This window comes from Mirounga angustirostris, unplaced genomic scaffold (genome assembly GCF_029215605.1).
Source record: "Mirounga angustirostris isolate CCGP_5_RB_7025 unplaced genomic scaffold, mMirAng1.0.hap1 SCAF_5, whole genome shotgun sequence".
Classification (NCBI taxonomy): domain Eukaryota; kingdom Metazoa; phylum Chordata; class Mammalia; order Carnivora; family Phocidae; genus Mirounga; species Mirounga angustirostris.
This window is the reverse complement of record NW_026991713.1, coordinates 163,764,232-163,784,936: the sequence shown is the minus strand read 5'-3', so window position 1 is coordinate 163,784,936 and position 20,705 is coordinate 163,764,232. Positions and strand designations below refer to the sequence as shown.

The window sequence follows — 20,705 nt, the reverse complement described above, 5'->3', positions numbered from 1 at the left end:
GGCGGGGGTTGGGGCGGGGAACGAAAGACTCGGCAGAGATCCCGAGGGACCTCGCGACCCCAGGCCACTTCACTATCACCCAGGCGCCCGGACCCCAGCCTAGGACTGGGGGTTCCCGGGCCCTGGACAACTCGGCACACTTGGACACCCCCTAGATGCCCAGACCTCCGAACCCCTCCCCGTAAGTAGTGAGCTGGGGGAAGGTGAACCCATTCACCTGTAGGCACCGCAGGGTGTCCGGCATCCTCAGTTCCGAGAAGCTGGGAGGTCCTAAGGACCCCCAGATCCATCCGGGAGGCCCAAAGGATGAGCACTCCGGTCGTCCCAGCTCTTCCCCCCCACCCCAACGCCGGTGAGAGACACACGAACGCGGCGGCCCTGGCTGGAAGATTTTGAGTTTTATAGCAAACCGTATTGTACAGACCTGGGGCCCAGGGGCCCAGCCCGGCTGGGACCCCCACTTGCCCCCGCCGGGCTGCCTCCTCCCCCTCCCCCAAGCGGCCCCATCCTCAAGCCTTTCGCGATACCCAGAACCCCCTCCCCTCCGGCCTTTGGTCCGCCCAGTCCCTCCCCCCACCCTCGCACCTCCCTGTTACCTGAGGTATGTGGATAGATCCCCCCTCCCCTACATGGTACAACCCGGCTCCCCCGGGGTGGGGCCTGGGCCGAGGGGCGGGACCTGGCCCCAACTCCTCCCCGTGGCTCCCCAAGCCCCGCCCCCACCCCAGGAGGGTGGGGGAGGGCCAAGAGTCTGTTACTAAGTTCCCATGGCAACTAAGAGGGGCCATTTCCAGCCTTAGCACTGGCTTCGGGAGGTGTCCATTGGCTGCTATTTCCATGGCAACCAGGAGTGGCAGTTCCCTGGGCAAATGGGATACAAGTTTCCATGACGATGAAAGAGTGGGAAGAGCCAAGCTGGAGGAGTCCCATCTTCCCCATCATTGGGCTGGCACCCCACCCCCACCCCCACCTTAGGTCAGGAGGGGTGGAGCTGCTCAATACAGTAAAGCAAGAGAGAGCCTGGGGGTGGCGCAGTCCAAACTGGGTGCCCACCAGTCCAGTCTCAGTCCAAGCCGATCAGTCCCCTCACTCCGGCTCCCCCAGGTCCGAGGTTCCCCCGGTTCAAGTAACACTTCAGTACAGATGAATGTTCAAGTATTGTGCGGGGAGACAGGTAGGGGGCTGGGGTACCCCTCACCACTCCCCTGGGCCACGCTGAACAGCGGGTAGGCCCGCGGCCCCCACTCCTCGCAATAGCTGCCATTGTCAGTGACGTTCAAGGAGTCAGGGTTGGGGGGGGGAAGGAACTGAAATCTGGGGAGGGAGTAAGGAGAGGGGTGTGACCCCCTGAGGGGGTACTACTGCCCCCACACCTGCTCTTTGCCCCCACCCCTCTCTCAGCCCTGGCTTTCCCCTGGTTCCCCGAGTCCCCCCCCATCTCTGACACGTGGATCCCCAATTGCTCCTCTGGTTTCCCTTTTTGGCCCCACCCCCACCCACCAACTCCAAGTATCTGGTCTTTGTTCCCTGAACCCTTGGTGGTCTGCTTTCTGCGCCCCCCCACCCCCCGCCCCCAGCCCATCCTCCACCTCCCCCAGCCCCCTGGCTCCCAGTATCCTGTGTGCAGGTACCCTTTCCCCATTTCCCTCCCTCAAACTTGCACCTTACCCCCCCACACCATCCCTTTGGCTCAGCACCCCCCTGTACCTCTGACCCACTCCCCCCAGGGGATGGACAATGAAGCAGGTGGAAGGGAGAGGGGATGGGAAGGAGAGACCCCCAGAGATATCAGTGCAGGGGGTAGAGAGGGGGGAGGCTGGCTCGAGTCCCTGGGCAGGAATCCCAAGTCATGAGGTGGGTAACCTGGCCTCCTGGCAGGGATAAAATGAAGGCCCGAGGTCCAGGCTCCTGATGAGTCCTGGGGGAGGGTGGGGGGCACCCAACTAGCTGTCCTTGAGAAGTAGCTTCTCCTCTGGGCAGCGGAAGGGGCCAGGGGGCCCAGCGGCTGCCAGCCGGGCACAAGCTTCAGGTGAGAGCTGGCGGCAGGAGCGCAGGTCTAGGCGGCGAAGGCGCGGGCAGCGGCGGAACAGCGGGAGGCAGTGGTCCGTGAGGCGGTGGCAACCTGGGAGGGGGGCAGTGGCGGCGGAGAGTGAGTAGGGGGTGGGCACTGGCCACGGGGACCAACACGCTAGCAGGATGGACAGAGAGGATGCTTACCAGCAAGATTGAGGTGCACCAAGGTCTCGCGGAGTGGGGAAGTGGGGGCTGTAAGGAGGTGGACGCTGGGGTCCCCGACGTGGGCGCAGTGGCTCAGGTCCAGCGCACTCAGCTGGGGTGCGTGGCGCAGCAGGAGCCGCAGGGAGGCATCTGTCAGCTCCAGGCCTGCCAGGCGCAGCTCTGCTACCCCCTGCAGCCGCCCACGGCTCTCCGTTTGCCCTGGGCAGGCAGTTAAGAGGTCAGCACCCCCGGCTACTCCTGTGCCTGCCCCTCAGCATCCAGACCAGCCGTCTCTCCACACTCCTATCGCTCGCCACCCCCTAAACCTGCTTCCACAATAACAGAGCCTCCACCTGCGTTCTCTACAGGGCTTGCTCTTCTCCCAAACACCCGTACAACCTGACCTCATCTAATCTGTCCATTGCTCACATCACCTCCTCGGTGAGACCCTCCATGATTACTCCTTTTGATATGGTAACATTCCACATACTCCTACCCCTTCCCTGCCATTATTGTCCCCCCCTCCTTTTCTCACCATGGAACCTATTTTTTTCTCTCCTCCCACTAGAATGTAAGTTCCACAAAGGCAAGAATTTTTGTCTTGTTCTTGCTCTATCCCTAGCAATTGAGACATAGGTGCTCAGTATATATTCACTCATCCAACAAATGCCATCCCTAATGGAACTGCCACCCCAGGCCCCCCTCCTACTTCCCTCTCCTTCCATTAGTAACATCACCAGCTGAATCCCTTTCTCTCCATTCCCTGGGCGCCCCTCAGGGACAACACCACTCTTGCCTCAACTCCTGCCCCAGCCTCCTCACCCGGTCCAGTCTCTCCTCTCCTTCCTGGCATTCAAAGAGAGCTGTGCTCACAAACAAGTGGGGCAGGGGCGCCTGGCTGGCTCAGTCGGTTAAGCATCTGCCTTCGGCTTTGATCATGATCCTGGGGTCCTGGGATCAAGCCCTGTGTCCGGCTCCCAGTTCATCAGGGAGCCTGTTTCTCCCTCTCCTCCCCACTGTGCTCTCTCTTGCTATCTCTGTCTCTTTCAAATAAATAAAATTTTTTTTTAAAAAGTGAGGCACCATCCCTCCTCTACTAAAAACTCTGAGGGCACCTCCTTGTTTAGAACATTCCAGTTCCTATAAAGGTTCATCCCTGTCTCTGTTCCTAACCCCCCTCCCACACTCCCAAACACCTGGGCCAAAATCCACAGGTGACCCTGCTCTGAGACTCTGCCCACGGACACCTAATGTTCAATCCTATGCCTGGCTGGCGTCCCTGGCTTTTAGATCTGAGGTTAGAGACCACTTCTTCCCTCATCTCCACGGAAGAAGAACTCATGTCCCTCATCTCTACACCCAAAGCATGTGGCATGTAGCCTGCTTTTCTTTTATTGTATCTACCACATTCCTGCATTTTGGGTTTTGAGAGGAGAGGGGAGGGGCAGAGGGAGAGACAGAATCTTAAGCAGGCTCCATGCCCAGCATGGAGCCCAACGGGTAGCTCCATCTGTCGACCCTGAGATCATGACCTGAGCGGAAATCAAGAGTCAGATGCTTAACCCACAGCCACACAGGCGCCTATGTTTTTTTGTTTTTTAAACTAAGCGCCTAAACACCAGCCACCATTAATTGAGCACTCAGTGTGGGCCAGGCACCAGCCAAGGGGGCCAAGTGGCGGCCTGCCCCTAGGCCAGGGGCTCTTCTGCATCCCCTGGAGGGCTGCCTAAAATGGTTGCTGGACCCACCCAGAGGTTAGGGAATCTAAGGTTGAGCCTCAGAGCTTATTTTTCTAACAAGCTCTCCAGTAATGGTGATGCTGCTGGTCTGGACCACGCTCTAAGAACCACAGCTATGTGATTATCACTCCTGCTTACAAATGACAACTTTGAGGATCAAGTCATTAAAGCAATCTGTCCGAGGTCACATGACTGAAATAACAGAGGACGCCAGACCAAACATACCACAACACTATCTGCCTCCCAGGCACCAGCCTAGCCCATAGATAAACCAGATCAGATATCACCAACTCATGAAACTAGCCTACACAAATGCGTTATGGAATCTACACAGTGCTGAAATTTTTCTCAAATGACGAATGCTACAAAAGGGGCATTTCCATAAAGAAATTTAGATAGAGCTTTTCTCTGAAAAATTATAAGATCTGGCGCCACTGGGCTATCCCTTTCACCTGAAAAGGACTAGCTGGGAACTGGGTTGCAAGATGCTATTCCCTAAAGCCATTCCCCAAGCGCATCCCCTCTGTCACCTGCCAGGCCATTTTTTGGGCACTTGACTTGGCAAACTCTGAATTCTGCCTCGTTTTTTCCTTTGAGGAGCTGAGAGCCTGGGAAGGGGCTACATCTACAGATGCCCTCAATCGTGGGCCACAGCTAAAAGTCATTAGAGGGAAGCAGAGGACAGACAGGTCACTTCTGGCTTGGGCAGGGGAAGTGGGCATCTGCAAGGATTTCACTGAGGTGGCAGCATTTAAGCTGGGCTTTCAAGGATTTGAATGTGAGAAGTGGGACGAGAGCAGGCCAGGCAGAGAACAGCAGGGACAAAAATAAGGAAATAGAAGAACTTTTAAGTTTTGCTCAAGGAATGCTGCCCAGAGCCAGGGAGCCAAGATAAGAAAAGTGGGTGTAGAGTCCCAACACTACAATAGGTCTCAGGGCCTGGAAGGCTCATCTCTGCAAGCTCCTGAGGTAGTTCAGGCAGGAGGAACTGGTATCACGGTGCCCACCAACCAGCACTTTCTCACCTTCTGGAATCCACGGTTCCCAGTGCCCACCCTCACCCCCACCCAAATCTTCCTGGCTCAGTCCGATTCCGGTAAGAGTGGGCAACGGGGAGTGCTCCGGTCTAGCTCTGTGTGACTTGCAGCAGTCAGTCAACCCCTCTGAGCCTCTGGTGCCTTGTCCAGATAGTAAGAAGAATCCTAGATGCTTCTCTACCTCCTTCCAAGGCTACTGTGAAGGGGGCGGTGGAGTGGGAAGAAGGGAACTGAAAAGTGAGCTGTGAAAGCAAGGCTCTGGGGTGAGCACAGCCCCTGCCCTCCCAAAGCTTAGAACTCAGGGAGAGGAAATGGGTGTTCATCAAATCACTTCACCACCATGCAGTGATAGCTGGGAGGGAACCGCTCTCAAGCTCTAAAGGAACCCTGATCTCGGGGCGGGGTGGGGGTGGGGGAGGATTATGGAGGGCTTCTAGGAGGAAGTGGCATTTTTGCTGAGGCCTGAAGAATGATTAGGTGTTAATTAGACAAAGGGGGGTACAGCATTCTAGACAAAGAGGACTAAGCAAAGGCCTGAGGGCTGGAGGCAACCTTGGCAAGGAGGCTGAAGAGGCTGAAATGTGGGGATGGCACAGGTCAGTGGGAGCCAGACCACACCAGGCCTTAGTGACAATGTATTAGTCTTTATCCAAAGAGCACTGGGAGATTATGAGGAGGAGTTTAGAGCACAGGGCTGACACAGACAGATCTGCCCTTCTGGATGGTTCCCCTGGCAAGAGAAGCTATTGTGAGCATCCCATCTCCTGGCTAGACAAGGAAGGAACCCCCAGGCCTCAGTGCTCCTAACCCATACCTCCGTTGTGACCAGCCTCTGCTCCCAGCATTCCCCTCTACCAGTATGGGCCTCATTCCCTACGAAAGTGCTTACTCCTGCCTCACACTCCCTGGGACAACCCTGTCCCTTTCAGGACTCAGTTCAAACAGCACTTCCTCAAGGAGGGATTCTCTCTCTGCTCCCCATGCCCAACCACATCCTCCACTGTACCACCCCGTAACCTTCTGTTTCTGATTCTCTCTCTTCTGCGCTACTGGGATTCTACCAGGGTAGGGACTGGGGCTGTTTGAGGTCTCCAGGGCCCTATATAGGGCCAAGGCCAGAGTATGTGTCCAACAGTAAAAGCTGTCTTTACCTGACAGGGTACCCGGGCCTGACCCAGGGTGAAGAGGTAGCAGGCCTGACGGGAGAAGATACCACCACCCTGATGCAACCTTCCAAGTCAACTGGATCCCTTCTTCTGCTCCACTCCCTCAGGAAAACCCTTATCCTTTTCCCGTAGGGCAAGGGGGCACAGGAGCCAAATCTATTGCTCAGCCATATACGTACTGATCCACACATGAATTTTAAAAGAATGTTAAGTTAACTGCTGTCATTTAAAATCAAGGATATTTCACAGGAAAATCCACGTGTCTGGCTCCTCTTGATGAACGGAAGTGACTGGCCATCCTGGGCCTGCATTTTCCATGGCCATTGCCGCTGCCCCCTCTGGAGGAGGCTCTTCAGGAGCGCCCACCACACCCAGTGAGTTCACTCCTATCTGCCATTGGCCAGGCCACTGGCTTCTTCCAGAATTCTTATGCCATCTTCCTGTCCTATACCGTGTTTCATCACATAATCATCTCCCCTCTGGAGCGCAGGGGCCACTTCCCCTTCATCTCTGTTCCCTCACAGCTCCTATCACAGGGCCCAATGCATAGCAGGGAAGTAAGCGAATGAACAGTGGCCAAGCAAGGCCTCCTAACCAAATTCATGCGTTCTGCCCTTTCTTCAAATCTCTTAACATCCAGCATGAGCCGGAAGAGACCTTGGAGGCCTCATACCCGCCCCCTTCCCCTGCCCAACCCATTCTACAGATGAGCCAACAGACGCCACACCTGGTTTGGTGTCTGGTGGAGGCAACAGCAGCTCGCGGAGCTGGGAGTCTTTAACATCCTCAATCCAGCGGAGGTCCAGGAGCCGCAGGGCCGGCAGTGGGGCTGAGCCCAGGGCGGAGACAGAGAGCCAGGAGCAGCCAGAGAGCACCAGCTCCTGCAGGCCTGGGCAGGGGAGGTCAGGAAGTTGGTGCTCCATCCCAGCACTGTCTCCCTCTTCACCCTGTCCTACCTCGCCATCCCACCCTACCTTGCAGACGGTTCAGAAGCCACATGAGCTGCTTCTTGGAGACACCTGTCCAGCTGAGGTCCAGGGCTCGGGGCTGGCGACGAACCACACCACTGAGCATGGGTGGGGTCAGTGACTTTCGCCGGCTCAGGTCCATTCGAGGCCACAGACGCTTGTCATAGCACCTATCAGCCACAAGAGGGAGACAGAGCCCTCAGCTCTTAGGGAGCCTGCGAAACTCCCTACTTCAAGGGTTCATTGGCCACAGCTCTGTTCTGGCCCACAAAGACAGCAGGGGTGGCAGGAAGTACCCAGCCTCGGGCCAAGGGCACTGGGTTTGGGGCTCAGTTTCATCACTAACTGGATGCGAGACCCCAGGCAGGCCCATTCCTCTCCCTGAGCCTCAGACGCTCCACTTGTAAAATGAAGATAATGATCCAGACTCAGACTGCCCCATAGGGCTACTGTGAGATCAAATGAGGTCACTGCAGTTTGTAGACCTTATAGCTTATAAAGCATTCGGCCAAAGACACAAACACCCTACACATTGTATTTGACGTAACACCAAAGGGATCTGTCACCAGCCCCCACCAGCCCCACCTTGTGCTTCTGGAGTTCTCCCTGGCTAAGTTACGGTGACTCGTGGGAACTTCTCATCTCCTCTATTCATCTCTGCCTTTGAGCCACATCTGGCCCATTCTGATGGCCAGCTGCCCAAGGCTCGACTTCCAGCCCTGTTACCTCCTGTCTCGGGTTACTGTGTCCCTCCAACTAGAATGTAGGCCCTACCAGGGCAGGACGGCTTTTCCCCTTTGGTAGCGCCAGTACCTGGCACTGTGCCAGGGGTTATCTGTTGCACATTTGTTGCATGAATGAATGGTGCGAAGCTGGCATGAAGTCCCTGAAGCTTCCACTGAGCACTCCCCAACAACACACATCATCTACAGCTTTTCATTTATCCACTCAATGTTTATGGAAGGCATGGTAGGGCCCAGGAATCAAAGTTCCAAAGATGAATGAGGCCTACACAAAGTTAAACAGCTTTTCTGATCCCTGAGAGCCCTGACGGATCCGACAAGCAGTGAACCAGAGAAGGGCCTCCCAAACTTAACTTTACCAAGGAACCCTTCCCCACCTCTCCCAAGGTCATCTGTGAACACTTTGTGGCACACTAGAGTTCATCAAGACTTAGTCTGAAAACTCTCTTCCAGTTCTCAAAAGCATGTCAGGAAATTCCCACTGGGCTAGCCGGACTGTGTCAGAAGCAGCAGGGGTGGGGAAGGCCCAGGAAGCTGTGTGTGACCTCCCTCCCACCCTCCATTCTGAGAGCTTTCCCTTCGAGAAGCCCTGGGCTGGAGCAGCGGTTACCAACTCCAGTTAGTTGCTATCCCCTTCTCTCAGAATGTGAATTTATCTTTCAATCGATCCCCTCCTTGCACTTAAACCCAGTATTGCTTCACATAAAAATGTTAACCTTGGAAATACGTACAATAAAAACCGACCGGGATTATTAGGCTTTAGGCTACCACCTGAAGACTATTTTTGTTAAACAGGGAGATAAGTATTAGAGAGGTGTTAAAGATACAATAGCACGCAATGGAGAGACTTCCTTTTCAAAACTAATAGAAGGATTAAGCCATGGTTTTGTGCCACTTGAAACTCCCAGGCGTTCTCCACAGAGCCCCATCTGACATTTTAGGGAATTACTGGGGGCACAGACACTAAGGCTTTAATCCAAACAACCCCACTTCTTGGTCCCGCCTGCCGCCCCTTCCCCCTTTCCTCCTTTTCCCCCCTCTCCTGGTATTATAGCCTCTCCCTCTCCTGGTTCCTTCCACTCAACCAATAACCACTTGCAAGTCTCTCCCATTACAAAACAGAAAAGGAAAAAACCCAGCCTACCCTCAACCGAGCTTCTGCCCCTTTTCTCATTCCCCTCGGTGAAATCCTGCCCACTCCAACTCAGGCTTCAGTCTCAGCTCAACTGCCACGACCACCCTGAAGCCCTTGGGTCTTCCATGGCTAGAAAGGAACCCTTCCCCCCTGGGGGCACACATAGGCCCCCAACTGCTTCTGTATCATACTCTACAACAGCCACACCCAACCACCTGCCCGCCGATAGACACACAATGCTGCCTGGTGCCAACATATATTGGTACATGTTGTGCTTCTGCCCGAAACGCCAACCAACCCAGAGCTTTCAACACTCAGTCCCAGTGTCTCCTCTTCCGGGAAGTCTCCCATGACTTTTCTTGGCTTGAACTAATTGGTCCCTTTGCCCTTGAATGACCAGGACACTGGATTTAAACCTCAGAGTGGCAGCCAATAATCACTCAGGGCCCTACAGATCCTAAGTGTCCAGCCTCCACTGCACTGTCAGGAAAGTGGAGGAAACACAGCCAGTCCACGGTAACTGAAGCAGCAAGGGATATAGTCAGAATCAACAAGGGGACTGGACAGGGCGCTTCCCAGGGAGACAGTGAGAAGAGGGAAGAGAATATATGTTCCAGATGGGGAAGAACCAGTGTCCAGGCCTAGGATAGAGAGAGAAAACGGAGCGCTCTGAGAAACTCAGGCAGCAGGAACAAAGGGCAATCCACACCTCACCTTAATAATGAGGGTTAATAATAATAAAGATGGGGAGGACTACGGCATTAATACCTAGTGTTCATCAAGGGTTTACTATGGGCCAGGTACTGGTCTGTGCATTAGGCAGGTAACCTCACAACAGCCCTAGGAGGTAAATACTGTTACTATAACCTCCTTTTTACTTATTTATTTTTTTAAAGAATTTTTTTTTTTATTTATTCATTTGAGACAGAGAGATACAGAGAGAGCGAGAGAGAGAGAGTAGGAGCAGTGGGGAGAGGCAGAGGGAGAGGGAGATGCAGACTCCCCGCTGAGCAGGGAGCCTGATGCGGGGCTCGATCCCAGGACCTTGAGATCATGACCTGAGCCGAAGGCAGACGCTTAACGACTGAGCCACCCAGGCGCCCCTATAACCTCCTTTTTAGAGTTAAGGAAAATGAGGTCCAGAGAGGTTGGGAAACTTGTTCGAGGTCCCACAGCTACTAAGTGGCAGCAGAACCAGGTTTTAACCCAAGCTGGTCTGGATTGAGCACCTGAGTTGTGTCTGAGGAAGGGGCAGGGGGGGAGACTGCAGAGGAGACTGGGGTGGCACGCCTTGGCAAGGAGGCCGCAATGCCCAGTGGGACCGTCATTTAGTGCAGGCACTGAGATACCATACGTGTGCAAATGTCCAACAGGGCTGTGAGAGTTCACTGTGAGGGCAGCAGGGAACCATGCAAGGGTCCTTTCTAAGCTGCGGAATGACACTAAGGTGAGGGGCAGGAAGAACTGCTAAGAGGCACGGCCTGCCCTCATCCGGGAGCATCAGGGCTTGATGTCCGAGTTCCCTAACCCAGTTCATTTTACCCTAGCCTCCAGCCACCCCGACCCAGTCAGCCCCCTATTAAGCCCACCTCCCAAATCCGAAATTCTAGTCCTAAGCCTCTGTCTTGCAGAGGCCCTTTGGGGATGTGGATGTACCAGCCCAACTGGTGCCGGGCAGGAGCTCACAGCCTGGTTCTTTCCTCTCAGCTCGCTGGGCTCCCCGATGCCACCACTGTCCTCCTATCCACCAGTCTCCAGGCCTTTATTCCCAGCCCCAACTGGCCTTGACCTTGGGGTCCAGTCCCTTCCTTGCCACCCTCTGCCCATGTCCCCCAAAGTTCCAACCCTCTTTTCTGAGCCTCAACAACTCTACCATGCTTCCTCTGCCTGCTCCCCTCCCCTCGCTCTTGGTACATTCACTTTGCCTCCCAGTTCCAAGAGGAGATAAAAGCCACCAGACAGGAAAGCCTGCAACTCCCTGCTCTCCCACCTACAAATTTCTCTCTGGCTCCACCCTCACTGCCTCTTCCCTCACACCATCCTGGTTTCCTCACTTCCTTCCATCCATCCATCCATCCATCCATCCATCCATCCATCCATCCAGTACTATCTTAGAACCTACTGGATGCCGGGCGCCATCTTAGAAACTAGGGACACCACAACGAACAGATCAAGTGCCTGCCTTGGAGCTGATGTTCTCAACCCCATGTGACCTGGCTTTGGTGCCCTACTCCCACGTAGTACAGCCAAGGACACCAGGGCCTCATGTAGCAAATCCAACTGCCGCTTGTGGTCGGTCCTTGGTCTCCCACGACCTCTTGCCAACATCCCACACTCTTATCATTCACTCCTTCCTCAATCTCTCTCCTGCAGGACACTTCCACCATCTCCTTCATGTCTCTGGTTGGTCTTTCTCTAACTCACAGATACTGACATTCTGTCTTCTCTCCTCTTTCTGGAAGCTGCTACCTGCAGGGGGAAAACTTCCAAACCTGGATCCTTCCAGCATCAGACCTGTACATGCATCTGCCGTCCTGCCAGCTCCTGACTGGCCCACAGGCCTTTCGGACCAAACGTGTCAAATCTGAGCACTTCGCGTTCCCGGAACCTGCTCCTCCTCTGGTATTCCCGAGCTTGGGGAATAGCGCTGCTGCCCACCCAGGCTTGTGGGCCAGAAACTCAGCTGAAGAGTTATCACCCTGCTGCCCAGGTACCAAACACAAGCCATTCTGCTTCTTAAAAAATTCTCAGCCCCAGTCCCTCCTCTCTACCCCTCCAGCCCCTACTTCTGCGCCTAGACCTGAGAGAGCCTCCTGACTGGTCCCACTGTACCTCTGCTCCGCCCTACCCTCGTCCTTACCAAAAACGACCATTTTATTGAGTGTTTAGTACCTTTCAGGTATTGCGATAAGTGCGTTGCAAGAATCACTTCATTTAATCCCCACAGGGTATTAGTATGAACCCCAGACTACAGATGAGAAAACAAGCCTTGAAAAGTAGAGCTATCCATCCACGGCTATATATTCAAGCAGGACAGGAGTCACAGTGGATGACACCCATGGGTGCCAGACTCCAGGGCCCAAGCTGGAAATCACTGTGCCGTCCAGCCTCTCTGCTTTGTCCACTTCCAGTCACAAGTCTCTCCTTGAGGTAGAAATTAAGGCCTCTTCAGTCCTGGATTCCCCCGTGCCAAGCACAGAGCTGGCCTTGAAGAGGCCCCAGCAACATATCCCCGAACACTACATGTGCAGGGATGGTGATTCCCAGCAACCGCTCTCTTTGCTCCTGTGCTGAAGGCTGACTGGGAGCTCCTCAAGGGCCCAGGCTCGCACTCAGAAAGTCTGTGCTTTCAGTCAGTATTTGTAACTGAATGAATAATACAGGTTACAGTTAGGGCACTGAGTAGTTTCTACTTCCTGGGTACTGTCCTCGGTTCTCTATGTACATTAGCTCATAAAGACACTACGACATTGGGGAGATTATGTGCTATGGTGAGCGCTGTGAATTGTGTAAGACTGTTGAATCACAGACCTGTACCTTTGAAATAAATAATACACTATATGTTAAAAAAAAAAAAAAAAGATAGCAGGAAGGGAAAAATGAAGGGGGGGTGGAGATCGGAGGGGGAGACGAACCATGAGAGACTATGGACTCTGAGAAACAAACTGAGAGTTCTAGAGGGGAGGGGGGTGGGGGGCTGGGTTGGCCCGGTGATGGGTATTAAGGAGGGCATGTACTGAATGGAGCACTGGGTGTTGTACGCAAACGGTGAGTCGTGGAACACTACGTTAAAAATTAATGATGTAACATATGGTGACTAACACAACATAATAAAATAAAAATAAATAAATAAAAATAAAGACACTACGAAGTAAATGCTTTGGTTCTCCTGGCTTAACAGATGAAGAAAAAACTGAGGCACAGAGAAGTTAAGAAACTAGCCCAGTGGCTGTCAGCTTATCAGGGGAAGAGTAAGACTCAAACACAGGCAATCTGCTTCCAGAGCCCGCACTCCCATCCTCTCAGCTCTCCAGCCTCCACAGAGACCAGAGGTGCAAGCTAGTGCCCCAGAGTCCCAAGGAAAAGGAGTTGAGTTCAAATTCAGCCACCAGTTTGCGCTGTGACTTCAGGTGTCCCTCATCCTCCCACAGGGCTGCGATTACAAGGAACGAGGCAGCCCACAATTTGCAAAGTGCCCACCAGGACGCCTGCTGCACAGGAAGTGCCTGGGAAAGAGCCTAATGTACTCATTTAATGAACTACTTCTTGGGCACCTCCACTGCCCTCGTCCTGTGCTGGGAACACGCAGATAAAACAGACACAGTATCTGCCCCACTCTAACAAGCGATGAGAACATGAGTGTGAATAAATGAGTGAAGGCTCGTCAACGTGTGGAAGGCCTCTGTGTGCTCCGTGAGGGGAACAGGGTGCAGTGGGAGTCTGATGGGACTGGGGGAGGACTTTGTCAGGGGCAGGATTGAAGAGGGAAACCAGGGGCTTGGGAGGATGACCGACATGTCTGAACAAGCAAGGTTCAGGAAGCAGGGGGGAGATGGGGGGAGGATAGACAGAGGGAGCTGGTGGTGGCTCCGGGGCATAGAAAAGTGACAAGGGGAGTCAGGAGCCTGAAGTATGGCTGCCTCCGAGAGGGCAGGGGTCACCTCAGCAAAGAGCTTTCTCATGTGTAAAGGGGACCTCTAGTGAGCCCGTCCTCAGAGAAAGGACTGTGCAAAGCAAACGGGGTGACGTGCGACAGCTCTTAGCGCTCTGCTTTGCCACGTTAACTCTCCTAAATGACGGTTATTAGGAGCAAAGATTCTGGAGCCATGGGGCCTGGGTTCAAATTCCTGGTTCTACCTCCTCTCCACAACCTTGACCTCAGCTTCATCTGTAAAAAAGGAATAATAGGCCCTACCCTCACAAAGTTGTTATGAGAGTTAAATGAGCCCCAACAACGGAAAGTGGCTTTGCACGCAGCAAATACGCAAGTATCAGACTAGAAAACATCCATGCTACAGGAGTATGATCAACGGAAGAACAGGACCCAGGGAGATCGTAACTGGCTGTCGCGGGTCATACGGCAAGTGGGGACCTAGGCCCGTCCCCGCCACTCACCAGCGGCTCCAAGTCCGGCAGACTCGCATGCAGATGCACAGCTCTCGGGGCCCGAGGTGCTGGAAGACACGAAGCCAGGCGGCTCGGGGCAGCGGGTGGTCGGATCCAGCGGCCAAAGGCAGCGTGTCGGGCTCAGGGCTTCGAGGTGGGGGCCGGACCACGTGCCTCTCCAGCTGTGGGGGCCGGGGCGGTGGGGCGGGGCCCAGGGGCCAGCTGAGGAGGGGCCCCCCACTGCCGGGGCGCACAGCCCGCCGCCCCCCGCGGTTCTCCTTCTCGCCCGAGCTGCCCCGGGCCGGCCGTCGCCCATTCCGGGCCTCGCCAGGGGCCTCCTCCTCACTGAGCGATGTGCCTGAAGAGTCAGAGTCGGAATCCGAGTCCGAGGAGGACGAGGAGGTGTCAGGGACCCGCTCCAGCAGCTGGCACATGCGCTTGAAACGCTCGAGCTTCTCCCTCTGTGGGGACGGGGATGGCGCTGCCGGGCCCTCAGCAGAGGCCAAAGGCGGCTTTGGTTTCTGCAAGGAGATGGGGGGAGGCTGTTCTAGGGCCTGGCACGCACTTGCCCACCTCCCTGCCCTGAGGAGTCAGCAGGGGATGAGCAGCCCAAGAGACAGTCCTGGGTTCCAGCCATGGCTCTGCCCCTGAACGACGTGAGGCCTCAGCCGCATCATGTCCCTCTCTGGACCTCAGTCTCCTTATCTGTCACGTGAAGGCACTGATGCAAAGAATTAGAAGCCTTCCAGGTTTCAATAGCTTATGAGTTTCCAAAGGCAGTGAAATACGGAGAACACTTAGAGATGTCGTTTTGAGTATCGGCTCGGCTACCACCTCTCTGTGTGACCTTGGGAAGCCCCGGCCTCATCATCTACAACACAGAACGCTGGACTAGGTGATTCCAAGGGTCTACTCAACGATGTGAGAGTGCCAGAGCACCTCATACTCACGGACTCACATCTTCACAGTGCTCCAATGGAGTGGCAACCTGGACCACTCTTCTTACACTCGAGGAAACTGAGGCTCAGAGAGACCGAGTGACTTGCCCGAGGTTACAAACTGACAAATGGCAGACGCAGGATTTGAACACAATCAGGCAGACCCTTGCATTCATGTGTCAGTGCAAAATGACATCTGAATTCTAGCTTTGCTGTGGGACCTTGGGCAAGTCTTTTAACCTCTCTGGGCCTCATCTTCCTCAAATCTAAGTACATTTCACAGTTCACAAATCTCATTTACTTTCATTAGATATAAACAGTTCTGTGGGATGGGTGGATAAGATAGGTAGTATCCTCTCCTTCACAGATGAGGAACCGAGGCTCAGAGCAGCTGACAAGTTGCCAAGACCACACAGGGAGTCAGTGGGCAGGGATTTGAACTCAGTTCTTTTCCCTTTAAGGTTTGGAAAGATGACGCAAATGGGTCAGATGACACCCGAGGGGTTCCTGGAAAGTCCTGTGGGCTGGCCCCAACCCACCTCTCCCCCTCCACTCTTCCCAGGGGTCCAGATGCCACTGTGGCCAAATGGGGCAGGGGCAGGACAAGGTGAGCAGGAAGGGACAGATCTCTGTCTCCAGGGTGGAGGATAGGGCAAGGAAAGATGGGAGGGGGAGGGTGGAGGTCCCCGGCACACCTCCCAGTTCTCGGGAGGGAGCCCAGGGTGGCAGGATGAGAAAGCCTGGCTCGGATTCAGAACCCTGGGGGGCAGAAGGCCGGGGCCGCCTGGGTCCGATCCTCGGAGGAGGCAGGCGTCTCCACCCACCTTCTTCAGGTGCCTCTCTCGGCCTCCTTTCACCTACCAGAGCAAGAGGGAAATATGGGGAAAGGGAGAGGCCCCATTAGCCCCTCATTGTCCACAAAACTAAGATCCATGCTCGCTTCTTAGACTACAAATCCCAGAAGCCCGCATCTCAGGAAGAACTCTGAGCATGCTCACCTTCCAACCAGTGTCTTGGCTCACTGAGCATGCTCTCCTCTTCTCTTTCTTCCCCCTCAGGCCCTTTCCAGCCCCTCCTTCCTCCTCGGTAGCAGCTAATTTGAGCATGCTCTCTCCCTCCTACCTGAAGCACCCAGGGCTCCCAAAGCTTCCCTGCCCAGTGCCAGTTGCCCCTCACCTGTACCTCTCCTCCCTACCGAGCATGCTCCACCCTCCCCGCCCAACATTTCCTAAACTACATCCCCCAACAACCCCTTGGAGAACCCACAGAGCGCAGCCTCCCAGGCCCACCCTCCCCAAAAAGGAACTACACTACCGTTCCCAGAATCCCTTGGGCTGGACCTAATGAGCATGCTCCCTGGCTCACCTTTTTCCTTGGGGTGGGGGGCTCATTCCCTGCCTCCCTCTCCTTTCTTTTGGGGGGCCCAGGCACGTCCTCTGGGGGGGGCCCAGCAGGTAAGGGGCCCTTGCGCCTGGGTGGGGGTGGTGGAAGCGGCGGCTCCTCCGTCAGCTTCCATCCACTCCCCAGGCTGGCGCCCTCCTCGCCGTTGTCAGCCCTGCGGCGGCCTGGTCCCTCACCTGAATCCTGGGGAGATGGAAGCTGGGGTTGAGGTTCTCTCCAGCTCCCCAACCCACTGTCTACGCAGAACCCAGCACCCAGCCCAGCCCCTACCCCTACCTTGCTGGTCCGGCCTTCCTGGGTGCAGCGAGGGCACTCCCAGCAGTTAGGGATCTCCGCATTGATGACACCCTCAGCCTTCCCCATCTGTAGGCAGAGGGCAGGGAGTGGATGTAGGGTGCCAGTAAACCCAGAGGCAGCGCTCCCCAGGGCCATCACCTTCAGACTCCAGGGCCCCCAGGGCCATCACCTTCAGGCAGCCAGGGTGGACGATCTCATTGCAGATTGTACACTCCATGAGGCTCAAACCAAATTTCTCTTCCTCTCCCTCTACTGTGTCCTCCTTCCCAGCCTCCCCACACAAGAGGCACACAGCTGTGTGTGGGAGCACGGGCTGTTGGGGAAGAGGGAGTATTAGGGACCCCGAAAGCAAGCGACAGGGGGAAGACCCTTTCTTCTGGGGAGCCTGGCCAGCTGCTGGGTGAGGTTCAGAACCCATGGGTCAAGCTAGGTCAAATCTTGAATTTGTTCCTTTTTGGCAGTATGACCTTGAGCAAGTGGTTTAACCTCCTTGGTGTCTGTTTCTCCACCTGTAAAATGGGGCTAGGCATTTTTCCTTTGCAAGACCTCTGGAAGAATGAGATCACTGGGGGAGGCACTGGATACATAGTTGTTATCGCTGTTGCAAATGTTGCAGCTGGAGTCAGGGTCTGTGTGTGTGACCCTGAAACTGTTGCTGGCTTTGGGGAAGGATAGAAACCATGGCAAACAGGACAATACTGTTGAAAGAGAGAGCTGCAGGGGACGTGGCCGCAGCTTGGGATGATTCTGAGTTTGCACAATGGGCAGCCCAAGGGTTGCTCTGGACCCTACAATGAATCAGGTTTTGGCAAGACTCCTGGGCATGCTAAAGGCAGCTGGCTGGTCCTAGGGGAGAGCAGCCCTCAGACAACTTGACTTTGGTGGAGGGAACAGGGTAATATGGAGTCATGTGAGGGATGCTGAAGGTTGGGAGGCAGGCCCAAGGAAAAAAAGAGGTAGGGAAAGGAGGAAAAGGAAAGTGAGGCAAGGGTTGGAGGACAAAGAAAGAGAAGAGGGGGGCTGTAGGGTAAAGAGGCAGCAGAGGGGCTGGAGGAAAAAGGAGGTGGCGGTCCTCCAGGAGGGGGTGCAGGATGCAGCTGGCTCCTCAAGTCTGCTGGAGAAGGGCCACAAAGGGGGCTCAAAGGAAGAAACCCATGTTCTCTGATACCTACTGTGTGCTGGGCACACTCACATCCACGCTCTTTCTTCATCTTTACAACTCAGCAGAGGAAATGTTTCACAGGAAAGGTACCTTGAGGTTCAAAGTGTCTGTTCAAGGTCACACAAAGGGTAAGCTTGGCCTCAAATCCGAGACCACCCTGGCAGGTGGGGAAGAGGCCGGAGAAGGCTAACACCTATTCCCTTGGGCCAGCTCCGGAAGTGCGCCCCTGTGCACAGATTCCTCCAGGAAGGAGCACAAGAGGGGCTGAGCTGAGCTCTCTATGGGTCTGTGCCTCCGAAGCCGGCAAAAACGTGAAGGTAAGCACGGGGTTAGATTCTTGTGGGTACCCTAACATCACCCCCCGCTTGCAACTGGAGACCAAAACGGGCCTGATGGACAACTGAACAGACAGCAACTCTACAGTGTGTGCCAGGAAGCAGCCAGCCCAGAAAGGTTCGTGGGCCGGCTGGGGAAGGGCACCCAAAGCCCCGGGGGTGTCGGGTGGGCTGGGGGCAGAACTCACGGCAGTGCACTGCCGGAGCAGGCACGACTGCTTCATGCGCCCGGGCCCCCCGAACTTCTTCATGTCTCTGCAGAAGTGGCAGTCCCCGCACTCAGTGCGCACACAGGCCCGGCAGCGGCGGCAGCGGGTTCGGCGTCGGCGCGCTCCGGCCCCCGGCCCCCGGCTGCTCGACGACATTGGGGGCGTCAGCAACGCCGAGGGCTGTGGGTCAACGGAAGCAGGGTCAGGGAAGGCCCTGGCCTGGGAAACTCCTGGTAGCTCCCCCCATTCCTAGGCAGCCAGAGCTTGCTCTCCTACCCCCGGGAGACAAGGAACAAGGAGACTGTCCCTCCTGGGGTGGGAGGGAGCGCCACTCCCTCTACTCAAGGCCTCTCTCCAAAGCGCTCACCTGGCTCCTCTGGGAGCCTGAGAACCGGCTTCCTGACCTCACTCCTCTTTCCTCACACTTCCTCAGCATCCCCTTGCCCAGCCGGGGGAGAAAGGGACTGGGGCCTCTGCACTGACATCCCCACACCAAAGCTCCTTGGAAAGCCAGGGCTCCTACTAGTTTGTGGAGTTACCTTAGAGAGGCCCCAACTCTTCCCCTGGTATCCAAATGCACTCCACCTAAAATTCCCCCAGACTTACCTCCAAGATACCCACAAATTCCTGGGTAGAAGCTCTAGACCTTTCTTCCTCCCTCCTTTCTCTCTCTGGCACACAACTACCACCCAATCTCTCTTCCCCCAAAACCTACACATTGTCAACAGATCCAATGGGATGCTTGCCCTCCCCCAGGGCTCTGAGACACTCCACCTCCCCCCCATGCTGCTTCAGAGCCCCTCCTCAGCCCAAGATCGCAACTGCTCTGCTCCCCACAGAGCTCCCTCTGCCCCAAGACATCCTCCTCTTGGATCTCTCAGGTCAGCCTGGGCAATCTCCCAGATTCCCTGGGATTCTAGAATCCACCCTGACATCTCCACAGAACTCAGGATGGGCTCAATCCTACATGTCTTCTCCCCCACCCTCAAGCTTCCCAGGCTACTTTTCCATCCCTAATTGTCTAGAATCCCTTGGGCTCCCCTTCCCATGGAAACCAGATCCTCCAAGATCCCATACAGACTCAGCAGGCCTGGAGGGGGTCTCTTCGTGGCCAGAGTCTTACCCTAGCTTCCCCCTTTCCAGGGACTTCCAGACCCATCCATGGGGGGAAGGGGCCCTCCAGCGCTCCAGGGGAGGGGCCTGGAGGGCGGCGACTGCAGGCGGGGATGGGGGTCTGCAAGGGGAAGCAGGGTCTAGGAAGGAAGGCCAGTTCCCCAGGGTTGAGAGGTAACAGGAAGGAGGGCTGGAGATGAGAGGAGTTTGGAGCAAAGAGAGGGCGAGGCTGGGGGCGGGGAAGGTGGAGAGAGGCCGGGCTGAGGATGAATGGGAGTGGGAGCTGCCCAGGTCTGGGGGTGAGGAGGAGCCGCATGAACCCACCTCACACGTGTCCCGGGAGCCATCTCTCCCTTCTCGGCAGCTCCCGGCGGGTCGGCGGCCATCGGCGGCGGGGGGGCCGGGCGGCGCGGGGCGCGGAACGCTCAGAACGCCGGGGTCCACGGCCCCCCGAGGGCGCTCGGCCCCTCCCTCCGGCGGAGGCCGGGACGGCGGCGAGTGGAGATGGGGGGCGCCGGGGGCGAGGCCCTCCCACGGGCTGCGGCGCGGCCCTTCCAGGGGGAGGTCCTGCTCTGGGGGGCTCAGTCCCTCAGCCCCCCCAGGCCAACGGGGGCTCCTCGGGCGCAGGGTGCTCAGCTTCTGCCCGGGCCCCACTCAGTCCGGGGTCCGAGTCACAGCTCCCCTCCCCCCACCCCGCCTCTCCCCAGCGCCCCCGGCCCTTTAACTGGCCCCTTCCCGGCCCCCACCGCCCAGGGGTCCAGGGCCAGGCCTGGGCCCCCCACCGTTTCCGGGGTTCAAGCCCCGCCCACCGCCGGTTCCCGGGGAGGGGGGGGTCCCTGTAACCTGCCCCCCTCCCCTGGGCCCGCCCCTAGACTGCGGCCCCCTGCCCTAGGGCTACCGGGCGAGTGGAGGGGGGTGAAGGAAGCTGCTCCGGCCCCGCCCCCCCAGGCTGCGCGCGCCCCCGCCCTCTCCCCCTCCCCCCAGCGCGCGACCCTCCAGAGATAGGGATTTAAATAAAATTTGAATAAATCCCCTTCCTCAAGCCGGAGGGTGGAAGGAAAGGATGGAAGGGGGCAGGGAAAGGGGGAGGGGGCAATTGGGGTGCCTCAGCCCCCCTGGTCCCCCGGCCCCGCGCTGCT

The 20,705-nt window shown here is 56.2% G+C and overlaps 1 protein-coding gene and 1 long non-coding RNA gene across 9 annotated transcripts; one reads left to right on the top strand and one right to left on the bottom strand.

Moving 5' to 3' along the window:
- The first annotated feature begins 21 nt into the window (after nucleotides 1-21).
- LOC123844662 (uncharacterized) lies at nucleotides 22-12,665 on the top strand. Of its 2 annotated transcripts, XR_006790822.3 has the most exons (4): nucleotides 22-181; nucleotides 6,152-6,533; nucleotides 11,468-11,715; nucleotides 11,953-12,665. It is a non-coding gene; the product is annotated as an uncharacterized LOC123844662 (long non-coding RNA). The 2 variants fall into 2 exon arrangements; XR_008506121.2 differs by having other exon boundaries at nucleotides 11,468-12,665.
- Nucleotides 378-20,217, bottom strand: FBXL19 (F-box and leucine rich repeat protein 19). 7 transcript variants are annotated; one of them, XM_045875376.3, is made up of 11 exons: nucleotides 19,891-20,217; nucleotides 18,433-18,633; nucleotides 16,917-17,060; nucleotides 16,727-16,813; nucleotides 16,415-16,633; nucleotides 15,745-15,906; nucleotides 14,121-14,632; nucleotides 7,134-7,297; nucleotides 6,887-7,048; nucleotides 2,218-2,436; nucleotides 378-2,122 (listed from the first exon to the last, which is right to left on the bottom strand). In XM_045875376.3, exons 2-11 carry the CDS (start codon nucleotides 18,607-18,609, stop codon nucleotides 1,944-1,946), a joined length of 2,025 nt encoding a protein of 674 aa, XP_045731332.1. In that variant the 5' UTR covers nucleotides 18,610-18,633; nucleotides 19,891-20,217; the 3' UTR covers nucleotides 378-1,943. The 7 variants fall into 7 exon arrangements, with proteins under 7 accessions (XP_045731332.1, XP_064449064.1, XP_064449065.1 ...); XM_045875377.3 differs by having other exon boundaries at nucleotides 1,759-2,122; nucleotides 15,874-15,906; XM_064592994.1 differs by lacking the exon at nucleotides 16,415-16,633 and having other exon boundaries at nucleotides 19,891-20,026.
- Between the last annotated feature and the right edge of the window lie 488 nt (nucleotides 20,218-20,705).